The following is a 13,483-nucleotide window of genomic DNA, read 5'->3' as shown; positions in this document are numbered from 1 at the left end:
CATTGACCAACCTTGGCGTCTCTTAAATATTCACAACGTTGACCACTCTTCCCCTGCAAGGATCTCATCTTTGCTTGTTTCATCCATATCTCCCTCGTGGGCTCACAGCATCTCTTATGCAACATGTGTTCCTTCCAACACACTGTGACTGGGTTGCAGGTGTTTCCATTGTATAATGGCTAATTTGACTAAACACCAGAACATTTCACCAGAATTGTTTAATGTAAAGAGAAAATATGATGTAATGTATTTAACATTGCATTACAAGATCATGTCCAGTAGATGGCGCAGTCTCCTACATATTGAAAATATGAATGGCACCAGGATGTGTTTATAAGAAAGGAAAAACATTTGCATGCCGCTACATGCATTGCCAGTTTATTAGCTACACCTTGCTGAAAGTAATGCAGTCATATACAATAGTATTGCAATAAATCCTTCCTTTATGCAAGTTAATGTATAGTGGCATTTCAACCTATTTATATTACTGGGGAAAGGCTAAATAAAAAATAAAAAAACTCTGTATAATGCAATGAAATTCAGAAGCAACACAAACAAACGCAGCCTCCCAATTAACCATACCGTTGAATCTACAACAAAAACTGAACATTGTAACCTACATGACAGGAGGATTTATTGCAGACTGTTGTATGCAACTGCTTTAGTACAGTGTTTACTGTGGTTCATCATATTTCACTTTTAGACACCTGAGTTTACAGATATGCAAAAGTTAGTTACACAATTGTTACTAAAAGGCTGTTTCTGACTGTACATTGCTAAAACGTAGCATTAAGTCAGAAACTGCAAATCTATATTTTTAGAGTAGTCATAGTTTGCAGCCATGTGTCTTGACAGTGTCCCAAAAACAGTAACATTATCACTGTAGAAGTAAGGGAAACACCTCTTTGTTTCAAGGTGGCACTGTAGTAAGAAACCATATTACCAGCCACACAGCATTCATTTACATCAGTGTCACTGATCATATCATTGTCATTTCTATTTTATAAGTCACAATGTCTGTTTAATGAATGAACAGGTTTTAATTGCCATTTGTTATTTGGACATACAAATGTGATATTTCACTAGGAACTAGATAACTCAAATACACAGAAATTTAAAAAGCAGTTCAGTCTGATGTCTTAACATGTTTGTACTATAAACAAGCTAAGAAGAAATGCACTTCACGCCATTAAATAAGCTAAAAGTGTCTGGTGAAGACTTAATTTATGACGTCACTTACACTGCAATATTGTTTCTCTTATCATGGCAACCGCACTTTAAAATTCCTTTTGTTTGACGGCATTTTACTTACTCAGTCTACCATATTTTAACTGTCTTTTTCTTGCCCGTATTTCTTGCCTTGTATTTCTTTTGTGCTTACTTGTTTGTGTGTTATTGTTTTTTGCTGTTAATGAAAAATGCTGCTACTGTAACGACAAAATGTCCCCGTCGTGGGATGAATAAAGTATAATCTAATCTAATCTAATCTAAGAAGCATCCCCTCCATTGTCTTTCCCATGATAATTATCAGGAGCTGCATTTTCTCGGCTTTGTATCATATATTAACTGCTGGGAAAGTAAGGAAACACTCAGCATGATGTACAAGATGTGTGGTTATTTACCAGTCAGCACATTTCCTTTGGATGTGTAAAAATTGGCACATTTTGAAATAAATGACTTCCCACACCTTGTTTTTTAGAGTTTTATACCCAAAGCTGAAACATAGTTTAACTGAGTCACACTGCTACCAAAAATGAGGCTATTGGAAAAGGTAGATACTTTGTCCATTTGTATTACATGAGTCACATCTGTTTAATATCTCTTAGTAGTTTTCACATGCATAAATAGTTGGTGAGAATATGCGGAGCCATTAAAACAGAGTAAAATATCGTTTAAAGCTACTGTTGTAGCTTAATTTGAATTGTAGCTTGACACTACACTGCTTGTCTTTAGCTGCAGATGGCAGTATGTATTATACATTCAGAAGAATTGAATTGTTTAGTCCAATTCCTGCTTGTATATACAGTAAACCACAAACTTAACCATTCGTTCTTTTCTTTATTGCACATTGTAAATGAAAATCTAAATTCTTGGGGCAACCTAAGGATGATTTTGAAGTGTAATTATTGAGAAGCATAACTAATTTTCAGGATCTATGGTTCATAGAGCAGTGCTGATGCAGATGCTCGTTCTCTACCAGTAACAGTCTCTGATGTTTTCTTACTACAGTATAGGTACTGTGATGGGCTTCGTACCGCACACATCCAAATAAAAGGTCTAGAATGGTGAGTGTGGGAACTAGCTTCCAAGCAGCTGCAGCAACGTTGCATTATGGGTCACGCCACAGACGTGCTCCCATAGGTTTGCCTGAGTGAGAAAATGTTGTGCTTTCTTAATAAAGAGAGACAGATATGGGCCACAGCAGGGGGAAGGGTCCCACAGCCAAGCCACAGACAACCATGGCAGATAATAACTGTGCTCGTTTGGTACATAGTTTTTTATTTCTCAAGTGAGTTCCTGCTGCTTACCTGTAGAATTATTCCTTGGTCTCTCTTTATCTTGTGCTTTCTACCATGAAATCCAACGCAGCATGATAATCCCTGCAATGTGGCACACACAAAGGAGGATTGTTGCACATTTGGCAATCTGGTGTTCTATTTCTCCCTGATTAGCTGTATTGTGTTAAGTTTAGAGTTGAGTAACCTGAGTAGTTACATTTGAGTCAGAGAAAAAGTGACCAGTTTTACATTTTAAGGATGTCTATCACAGAAATAGGTTTTCTTCTACTGTAAGAACGCGTAAAAGAAGGTCTACGTTCTTAAAAGTGCTGTTTTATCCATTTACTCACAACTACTTGTAGCACTTCACTCCACATTATAATAAGTTTCCCTTACATACTGATGTACTGATCAGTAGTTTTGAAACCCAAATGACTGCATCACTTGTCACAGTTTTTTCCATGTAAATGATTATCTACATGTTTGAGAGTGTTGACTATCATGTTTATCTTCAGATCAGAATCAGGTTTATTGCCAAGTAGGGTTTCACATACAAGGACATTTGTTTGGAGGGATCGGAGCTTTCTGGCAGCATGCAATATTTGCCTGGGAGTCACAATGTTCTGGAAGGTCTAATAAAATGAAACAACACGTCAAAATATGCACCGGATTTATTAAATATTCTCCTTCTGGAACAAGAAATAGGCCCTGATCTGCTGCTGCACAGTCCCTCTGTAATGAGCATTTATCTTACAGCTGTTCATCAGTTAATAAATATAATGAATGATTGGAATTAAGATGGAGTGCGAATGCAAAACGTACACCCTTTTTTCATTAGACTATGAATATTATTTACTAAGTGAGACATTTGACAACATTGAAAATAAACACATTTGTTAAAAAAATAAAAATACATTTAAACTTACTACAAGACAACACATAGGCTATTTCATCTCTGGGTGAAAGTCGATCTCTCGCTGATCCGAGGTTTCCCATCGTTTGTATTTTGCGACTGACTGCAGTTTCTGCGCTGTTGCTGCTGCTGCTCATACGCAATCCCTGGATAGGTGGTTGCCATGGATTCCTGGGTCACATGCGTGGGTTGCCTGTAGTCAGAAGCAGCAGAAGATGCTTGGACGAGAAATCCAGAGCCATTTTCATTCAAGGAAAAGAAAGGATTCGCAGTGGATGGCTTGCTGACTGGGTGGCCTCACTACACCCGTTTGCTGATTTTGGCTTGTTTCATCTCATCGGTTTGATTAGACCTATTTGAAATTCGCAGCAAACCGATTTTGTCCACATCCATAGACTGATAATAGGAATGAGTATAGAAATTCCTGAAGGACTGACGGAGCTGTTACAGAGCTTTACCGTGGAAGTTTTGAGGAATCAGCCTAGGGATTTGCTCGAGTTTGCGTTACAGTACTTCACCCAGCTGAAGGAAAGCGAGACCAAAGAGGCCTCATTTGGCAATGACCAAAATTCGGCCCCAAGACTGGGAAAAGCGGTCAATTTCATTGACGAAGCCATGCAGATCGATTCGGAAAACGGAGAGGAGGAGGAGGACGACGATGACGAAGAATTCATAGGTAGGCTAATAGATTCAATGTAAGCCATGTCAGGAGGCTGTGTGACAGTGGATGGCGTTCATTTCATTTAGAGCAATGAGTATTTATCGCTGGGTGCTCGGCTTGTGTTCAGTAGGAGAGAATAACATGATGCACATTAAGCGCAGTATGCTCCAATGCTCGCCACCTTGCATCCACCACGGCTCTGTCATTTGCCATACATGGTCACGGAGGCTGAATGACGGTTGATGAACGTGTCTTTGCTTCATCTGTGCAGACACGTTTTTGTAATAAAGACAGCGGTAAAGCAGGCTCTGTGTGTTTTCTAGACAGACCCTGCACCTCTAGGTCATTTAAATATTTTCAGTTTCAGGTGCAGGCCTGATGGGCCCTGGTGGATCAACAATATGACAAAGCAGAAGGTACTAAGTGAACCCTCTGCTTCGATGCAAGCAATGCAAAATATGACATTTACCGCCCTTAGATTGATTTGTGCTTCCACATGTGGTCATGTTCAACACGGTGGCCGGTGCAGTATTGCAATAAGGTGCAGCAAGTAGCATGGCAACACAGAGCTGTGACACAGCATCCCAATGAGTGGTAGGGTCTGCAAGGCTGGCTGCAATGGTTACATAAGGACAAGTAAAGCATATTTAATCGTTAAACTAACTATTGTAGTATTTTGGACCATCACACCTCCAGTGCCTTGTCATAATGATATGTCAATTAGCCTCCTCTGAAAACATTGGCTGACAGGCTATAAATGGATGAGACCTCCTATCTAATGGATATTTCATGCTGAGACTATTGTGAGCTTGGCAATATATGCGGTGTTTTACATTTGAGTATTTTTCTTATTCAAATTTGATTCAATCACACTTCAAAGCATCTGTCCTCATCCAGGTTTTACCTAAATGAATATGGGTCCTTAGTAAGCACAGGGCTGGATGTATTCCAGTACACATGTTCTCCTAATGTAGAAACGTGCCTTAACCTTACCTTTTTTAGTGATGAGTCACTCACTGTGACATAGATGTACTTTATAATGAAATCCAACAAGTTAATATATATGTTCTATGCTTTTCCAGCCCCGGTAATGAACAGATTCATCAGAAGAGTATCAGGTAAGTTGTCATTTGCTGGCTGTTTTAAAGCCTGTTCTGTCAAGAGGAGAACTCTGGACAGTGTCAGTGCTGGAAACATATTCAACTTTTTTGACACATGAATACTGAGGCCACGTCAGATTTGCTTCAATAACACGAGTGATTCAGGAAATTTCTTTTCATCTGTCTTTTCTCACTGTCTTTAGCTTATATAATAGAGTTGATTAATTAGAGTTTGTGAAACCACTTTGTCTCAAGTCCGGTTAATAATGTCAGTGAGTGACGTGGGTAGAGAGATGAGGACAAGTACTACTATTAATAAAAATCTCTTGCTCCTCATAATAGTAACACTCTGGCTTCTCAAAAATTGCTGTATTAGGACTGATATATCTTCATGTCATAATAATATATGTATATATATATATATATGTGTATATATGTATATGTATGTATATACATATATATATGAGTGAAGTTTCCCACATTTATGAATTGAAATATAAAGTATTTTTCAGTGTGTGTCCTGTAAGAAACTAGGTTTATTCAAGTAAAAGTGTGTTATTACTATAAGTATATTGCCGTACAAACACAGGAAGGAAATGTGGTGCGAGTGCCACCACCATCACCCCACCCCCCAAAACCCCAAACTTAAGACCAGAAAAGTTGTGTTTATTGAAAGATTTATTGCATGAGACTGCAGAAAAACCCCTTGGATTTGACTTTTGCTGCTGGGTCTCTTGAATAAGAAGCTTTATTCTTAAGCATTTGAGTTAAAATGTTGTTTCCAAATGTTCTGTCAGAAATTGGAATTATTTTATGAATTTGCTGTCTGGTAAGGAATGTCTACTTGATCTCTGCCATGCAGTGTGTGCTGAAGCGTTCAATCCTGATGAAGATGACGAGGATAAAGAGCCAAGGGTAAACTGTCTTTCTTACCACAAAGAATTCAAATTTTATCTGAATCAACATTATAAAGTCTACTGTGTGTATTTTAATATTTTGGCAAGCATAGAGTCATGTCACATTTCCTGTGCTTCAATTTGCAGGTTACCTATCCAAAAACCGACGAGCAGAGACAGAGACTACAGCAAGCATGTTGGGACATTCTTCTGTTTAAGAATTTGGATCCGGTGAGTGGATTATACCATAAGTACTCTGGAGTCCTCTGGTTTGTGCTCTGCCATCTCTTAAATTACACAAAGGAGAACAGCCTGAGGCCAACAGCTTTTTGCTGCAGCTCAGTGCACTATGTATGATTTTTAAAGATTGTTATTTTCAAGTAGCTAAAACCGCTCACTACTGGATTCTGCATGATTGTTTTAATGCGTGAAATTCATATATTTGACAAATATTTCCCACCATCACAGGAAGAGATGTCTCAGGTGCTGGATGCCATGTTTGAGAAGTTCTGCACTGAAGGGGAGCACATTATTGATCAAGATGATGATGGGGACAACTTTTATGTCATTGAAAGGTGATCTTTCATGTGGCTTTTGCAACATTGTTGATTTTTATACAGTACATAACTTTAAAAAGTAATATATTTGTGAAATAATCCGTAAATCAATGTTCAGAAACAGAAAACAGAAACAAAAGGCAGTTTATTGCTACCGTAGTGGAACTACATGGAATTTGCCTTGGTGATTGGGTGCATACAAACATACAAACAAACAAACATGTTAAACATTAATATGAATAAACAATAAATACCGAAACAGAGATAAACATATATAAATATGTATACATACATATTTCCTGTTGACTTACAATTTCAGGACACACCAATATGGCTGCCCTGTGTTTATATCTTTGTAATTGACTAATTTTCCTTTGTATTTTCATTCAGAGGGACATTTAATATTTTCGTGAAGGTTGATGGCACAGACAAGCTGGTAGGCTGCTACGACAATCAAGGTAGCTTTGGAGAACTGGCGTTGATGTACCACACCCCCAGGGCAGCCACAATAATCGCCACCTCGCCTGGAGCCCTTTGGTGCCTAGTGAGTAAACCAGGATTCCTAATGCAAGAGCACAGTTGGCTCCGTGCACAGGCTTTTATTACATGCTGTGCTGTCAGTTGTCATGATTTACAGTAAATATCCAGGATGTCTGTGGCAGTGTTGGCACCTGGCACCATGCAGTAGGTGGGATCATGTTGTCTGACTGAGATAACAAACTGTATAAAACCCACTGAATGCAACAAAAAGTAAGAAAGTACTAGCACCTTATATGAACGCATGTAAATGAGTACTCATGATGTTATAAATGTTGCAATGGTTGTGTTATACTGTAGATATTATAAATGCTCAAAATGTAAAAACTGAGGCGGTCAACACCATCATGGAGAAGACACAAGTTGAGGTGAAAACAACTGCTATTTATTTTGAATTTTAGCAGTTTGGTAAAACAACATCCAACAACTTTATAAATTGTGTCCAAAACAGCCGTTGTGAATATTCAGTCGCTACTCGATCTGTGAAGCAGCTTGTTTATTAATGACTCAGTGAGGGTCGTGTCCTTAAACTGAGGGCAACAGCTTTGTTATGTCCCCTGCGTGCAAACCGGGCAGGTTGCATCTGTATTCCCTGTTGACCCCTGTTGTAGTGCGTGTTGGAGTCTGTGAACAAGCAGCCAGTCCTGTTCGACCAACGATCCCCAGAGGTTGAGGAGGGACAGTGCTGCTGAAGGGTCTCTAAGCAAACAGTAGTTCATAGTAGGAGCTTTAATTTGAGTCTAAGCCTGGCATTCAAATTGTATACAGTCACCTTTTGTGACAGCTTGGTTGGATATTAAAGATACATAAAGTCCTCAGGCCTAGCACCCTACTGACCACATCAGCACAAGGTTAAAGCCATATTTGCTCATTTGGCAGGGAATTCTTTGTTCCCACCTAGAAGGAACCATAGTCAACTGGCTATGTTTCCTACAGTACACTATGTAACCACTGCATATAGTCATCTAAAATTGTTGCTGGGCATTATTTGATTCTAAAATATATATATAATTATATATTGCCCTGCTAAAATAACATGGAACTGAGATATTTCTAAAGGTTTATCATTATATGCTACTGCTTGAATTATTCTGAGTGGTGTAATGGTTTGCGGGAGATGCTCTGCTTACTTAACAACTGATTTACAGCGACCCCTATTGCCAAATGTTGTTTCATATGAGTAATTGTCAGGTGAAAGGGCACCAGAATGGTCTCGAGCTGTGGGGAAAATGTAAATGAGTATTGCCACCCAGCCATCCTGACTTTTAAAAAGGTGCAGGGTTAGTAAGCACAAGAAATGAAAATGATGGCGATGCCAGACATTCTGTGCTTCCTGGATTATTTCTCCATTATGTGTATTACGAGTCATCACAAACATTGTAACATTTTACAGTAAGATAAAAGAGAGGGACTTTTGATACTCAAAAATACTCTAAATAGATGTTTTTTATATACTGTACAGTTACATAGATACAACAATGCAGTCAGTGATAACAACACAGGGAGGCAGGACAACCCCGTGTCTCACATGCACCTGAATGTTTTCCTTTTCTTTGAATCTGTGTTTCAGGATCGTCTGACATTCAGGAGGATTATAGTGAAGAACAATGCCAAGAAAAGGAGGCTGTATGAGGCGTTCATTGAAACGTTACCACTTCTTACATCATTAGAGGTTAAGATTAGCTTTGTCCTCCAGTGTGAAGAAAGTGCAGTATGTATTTCCAGTAAAAAACATTGCCAACCAAATATCCTTTCATCCACAGCTCTCAGAGAGAATGAAGGTAGTGGATGTAATATCCACCAAGGTGTATAGTGATTCACAGCAGATTATTGCTCAGGTGATGAACCTTATTGTATGATCTGTTCTTGGATTGATCATTTCATTTTTTTGATGCAATGGGGAATTTATAAACCCTGAGTCGCTTATTTTTTGTGCTTTGTATTACAGGGTGATTTAGCGGATCGCTTCTACATTGTTGAGTCTGGCCAAGTTAGAATCACCATGAAAAGAAGCAGGGTATGTTTGCCCAAGTCTTCCATTCCTATTTAAGTGTAAAAGAAAACTTTGTTTGTATGTCCTGGTATGTTAAAGTGTGCACTTCTGTCTTGCCAGACGAAAAAAGACCAGGAGGATGAGGAGGTGGATATCGCCACATGCTCTAGGGGCCAGTATTTTGGGGAGCTGGCGCTCGTCACAAACAAGCCCAGAGCTGCATCAGCCTATGCTGTGGGAACCGTCAAATGCTTGGGTATGTTTTGTGCAATTTTATGACTGTTCATTTATTCCGTCCAGCATGTAGACTTCTCAGTATACCACTTATTATTATTCTGTTCTGTTCTTTTTTATTTAATCAGCCATGGACATCAAAGCTTTCGAGAGATTGCTGGGTCCGTGCATGGACATCATGAAGAGAAACATTGCTAACTATGAGGAGCAGCTGGTCGCCCTGTTTGGAACTAGCACTGATATTGAGCAACAAAGTGCATCAGACAGCTCCAATGGACCATGAATCTGTGGTTAAAATAAAAAAAGAGGCTTGTATGGAGTTCCCCCCCCCCCCCCAAAATCACTTAAAGGCTTTTCTTACAACAAATGTGAATATTCACCTCGACATTTGTGCGTCAGATAAATAAAACAGACTACGTCAGACGAGATTCATTTTAACAGAGTTTCCCACTGAGTGTTATGACAAAAGTAAAATAAGCCAAAGCAGAATTGCTCAATGCTTGTTTGAATTAGATTTCTCACAACTGTCACCCTAAAAATGTAAGCATACATTGAACTTGTCAGTGTCCGACGTTTTGTTAACCCTCACCTTTTCTCCACAGTATTACATATTTACACCTACAGTATAATATTGTTTGTATATTTGTTAACATTGTTGATCAAAATCAGATGCCAAAACTAATTTCTTACTGGATAAGTGTAAGAAGAGATGTCACAATCTCTTGTCATTTTTGGCAAGAGCACACACACTCGCAGCATGAGGAAAAGTGCCCCAACATGAAAAAGGATAAAAATGTGTAAAATAAGTTCATTTAATAACATATTTCACATTTTTATCACAACAGAATGTAGATTTGGCAGTGCTTTATTACTTTTACAAAATGAATTTATGTTTATTATGAGATTTAATTCCTTGAATACATGTTCATAAACTGTATCATTGTTGGTAAGTGTGTATTTGTGGCTGTTAGCCTAATACTATGCTTTTGCAAAGAAAAATGTCGGAAAGATAGCTGATAGTTTTGTAAGAATTTACAACACATTGCTGTACAATTTAAAACTGAGTATTCACTGTTATTGTATATGCCCAGCTTTAATTTAACTAGTTGCCCCACTAGACTGTAGTCATTATAGGCAGTGTCTTGAAACAATTAATTTTCCTGTGTTTTAATGTAAAATTTAGTCACATTGTTTTTGTGTCAGTGAAACATACATTATGATTATGATATCCATTATTGCTGTCTACCTCTGCCAACAACTTATACTGTTTGGAAACACATTTTTTCAATGTTCCCTCTAAACAGAAATCTAAAGTGGGTCTTCGTTCTCTCTCTTCTCTCTTTTTAAAATTAATAATTGAAGTCTTCTGTATTTTGTCTGTGGTTTACTGCAGCTTAAACTGTTTAAAGCTGGTTTCACATTTAAACATTCTGAATTTATTTCCTTTCTTTGTGCAGGTAGTGCTGGTAATTTTTAAGGCAAACCCATAATACTGACTGAAAGTACTGTATGTTTCACTTTTCATGTCAATAAAGAACTTTTTTTACATTTGTGTGTTACATAAGTATTTGTTATTGGAATAGCACACTTTCGAAGCTTTTCATTCATGCCTTATTCACACAGTCGTTCATTAACTATATGTTGTAGTAAAACAGTTAAATTAATTGTTTTTATGTACAATGGAAAGGAAAAATAATCTAGAAAGCAATGTGAGTAAGTATTTCTTGCTGTAGTTGCAACATTAAAGATAGAAAAATAATGTATTGTTCCTGTCATTGCCAATCAGCTGTTACTGGGTAGTAACAGGCATGAACGATCATCCAATCATACGATGATCAACAAACTAGGCCCCACCTTCAATATTATTCTCAACAGTGTCGACCAATAGAATACCCGAATCATTGTTATTGACGTTCTTATTCACCAATAGGAGGCTTTGTCTGGAAACATTCATTCCCACCCTTCGAGTGAATGCCAGAGAATTTCTTGATGGCGAAAAGGTTTGGTAAGTGGGAAGTTGACTATTTTTTTCGAAGAAATTAAAGGTTCAAACAACATTTTAACTTAAGCGTTGTTTGATCAGTGTCTTTGCAATTCTACCATGGTGTTTTAGTGGGGTTGTCACGCATTTATTTGATGACGAATGACTGTGCTCGACTAGCTGTTTTTTTTCGCTGTGACGCTTGTTTTGTTGGTAACAAGCCCAACCGACAGTAGTTTTGGGTATCAAAACATACAAAGTAAGTCTTTTAATTGGTAAAGTCTGCTTTGATTCGTTTAAAATGTCGTTTAAAGGCCTCTGTGTTATCGTGTCATTCATTTTGAACAAGGCAGTGGTTGCGTCATGCCTCAACTTGTTGACATTCTTTTGTTTACAATGTAGCTAGCTAGACCATAGACTAAACACGACAGCCGTTGCTTTTGAACTAGCAAAGGACACTGCTGCTGATTTTGAGGAGTGAGAAAACAGTAGGATAAGCGTCAAATGGTCTTTTTATATTTGATACAACAATTTGAAACTGTAACGGTATTCGTATATCCGCGTTTACGAAGTCTAAGCAACGATTTTTTCAGAGCTTGTAGCGACCATTGATGGGTTGTCAGAAAGCAACCCATCAATCCGTTAGTTCTTTCTTGTGAACTGATTAATTTCATGTTGTCATGTTATTATATATTTAAATTATTTATTTTTAAACTTCGTATGACGCCAAATATATCAGACAACGACTATTTTACCCTTTCATTGATTTTCTTTCATATTTATTTCAACTTCGTGTTGTTGAGCCCCTATAACGCTAGTTTTAAAACCGTATTTCTACAAATTTTCACTTTTGCTACGCAGTTATGAATGAATGGGCTCTGGTACGCATGCGCCAGATCCTTTTTTAAGTTTATAAACAAGGCCTCCATGCAGCGGGTCACATGACTAGTCACAGAGGTATACTGTGTCGATTCAGAACAAAGGATTCCATAAAAGCTTCATACCTTTACCAGTTATGCATGCAATGCATGCCATGTCTTGCTATGATAACATAATGCCTGAGGTATTTTTTTTAAATTGTCCGCGGACTAAAACTTTTACAGTTTATGTGTATTTTTTTTTAAATTCTGGATCCGTTCGTTATGTCAGTGAATACAACACAAATCTACTGAACGCTATTCAGACGTATGCATGCTATTACAAAAAAAAAATTCGTTTATGCTTAAGGCTAATTAAAAGCAGCATTGGAAATAGATTGTTAAAGTTCTTGGGTTGTCCCTTTTTGTTTAGCATAAAATCAGCTGATGTGGCAGAATATGATGATGGAAGCTGAGTAAACTGACCTGCAACCTGTTAAAAGAAATAGAGGAACAACAGAACATTGTCAGAATGGACGAGTCCTTCGATCCACTCAAGTGCACCGAGGAACTGCCTTCCTCACCTGGGTGCCACATGGATTATGGTAAAATCCTAAACCAGCAAAAAGTTACATTCCACATTTGAATAAACTGAACTTTTCCACCTCAATTATGAATATTCTTGTTGACTTCTCCCTAGATGACATGCCAGAGTTGCAGGAGGTGGAGGAGGACCAGAGGTCTCCAGGGTTATTTCAGGTTGGAGCAGGGGTGTCTCACCAGGAGCTCAGCTGCTCCCCCAACACCAACTGGCTCACTGAGCTCGCCAACATTGCCACCAGTCCTCAGAGCCCACTGTTGAAGAGCGTCCTACATAAGAGGTTCGTACGAAGGCCATGAAAATCAACAAACTCTAATGAGTGCGTGATATAAACTCAAAGAGAAGTTGACAACCCATAATAAAGATCATTTGTTTATTAGTCCCCAATGGGGAAATTACTGCACTACACTCTGTGTACACACTTTTGTTAGTACTCACACACAGGCAAGGCAGCTTTATTTGTATAGCGCATTTCAGCAACAGGGCAATTCAAAGTGCTTTACACAAAATCATTATAACAGATAAAACACAAGTACAAACAGTTAAAAGTCATAAGCATTAAAAATCAATAAGACAAATGAATAGACAGTTGAAAACAAAATAGAAACATTAGGACACATAAAACACCAGAATAAAAGTTACAGTGCAGCATAAG

The 13,483-nt window shown here is 38.1% G+C and overlaps 2 protein-coding genes across 4 annotated transcripts in view; both read left to right on the top strand.

Annotated features, from left to right (window-relative positions):
- The first annotated feature begins 3,583 nt into the window (after positions 1-3,583).
- Positions 3,584-10,938, top strand: LOC117948928 (cAMP-dependent protein kinase type II-beta regulatory subunit). Its single transcript, XM_034878889.1, has 11 exons — positions 3,584-4,087; positions 5,155-5,190; positions 6,035-6,087; positions 6,216-6,299; positions 6,537-6,643; positions 7,016-7,169; positions 8,733-8,834; positions 8,926-9,000; positions 9,111-9,179; positions 9,276-9,411; positions 9,518-10,938. Exons 1-11 carry the CDS (start codon positions 3,820-3,822, stop codon positions 9,670-9,672), a joined length of 1,239 nt encoding a protein of 412 aa, XP_034734780.1. The 5' UTR covers positions 3,584-3,819; the 3' UTR covers positions 9,673-10,938.
- Positions 10,939-11,287: 349 nt separating this feature from the next.
- The window catches only part of hbp1 (HMG-box transcription factor 1), a 21,552-nt gene continuing 19,356 nt past the window's right edge, over positions 11,288-13,483 (top strand). For 2 of the 3 annotated variants that reach the window (XM_034878888.1, XM_034878887.1), the window contains exons 1-3: positions 11,289-11,394; positions 12,661-12,832; positions 12,928-13,108. In XM_034878888.1, the coding sequence (XP_034734779.1) occupies positions 12,760-12,832; positions 12,928-13,108 (254 nt within the window). In that variant the 5' untranslated portion in view covers positions 11,289-11,394; positions 12,661-12,759. Of the gene's footprint in view, positions 11,395-12,660; positions 12,833-12,927; positions 13,109-13,483 lie in introns of all 3 variants that reach the window. The other variant, XR_004657593.1, reaches the window with a different exon arrangement.

This window comes from Etheostoma cragini, chromosome 8 (genome assembly GCF_013103735.1).
Source record: "Etheostoma cragini isolate CJK2018 chromosome 8, CSU_Ecrag_1.0, whole genome shotgun sequence".
Lineage (NCBI taxonomy): Eukaryota > Metazoa > Chordata > Actinopteri > Perciformes > Percidae > Etheostoma > Etheostoma cragini.
This window is presented reverse-complemented; position numbering and strand designations above follow the sequence as displayed.

Excerpts from the sequence above, each read along its gene's own strand:
- LOC117948928 (XM_034878889.1), top strand. The coding sequence starts at position 3,820 with ATGAGTATAGAAATTCCTGAAGGACTGACGGAGCTGTTACAGAGCTTT. Across the intron at positions 4,088-5,154 it reads CGATGACGAAGAATTCATAG|CCCCGGTAATGAACAGATTC; the intron begins GTAGGCTAATAG and ends ATGCTTTTCCAG. Across the intron at positions 9,001-9,110 it reads CACAGCAGATTATTGCTCAG|GGTGATTTAGCGGATCGCTT; the intron begins GTGATGAACCTT and ends TTTGTATTACAG.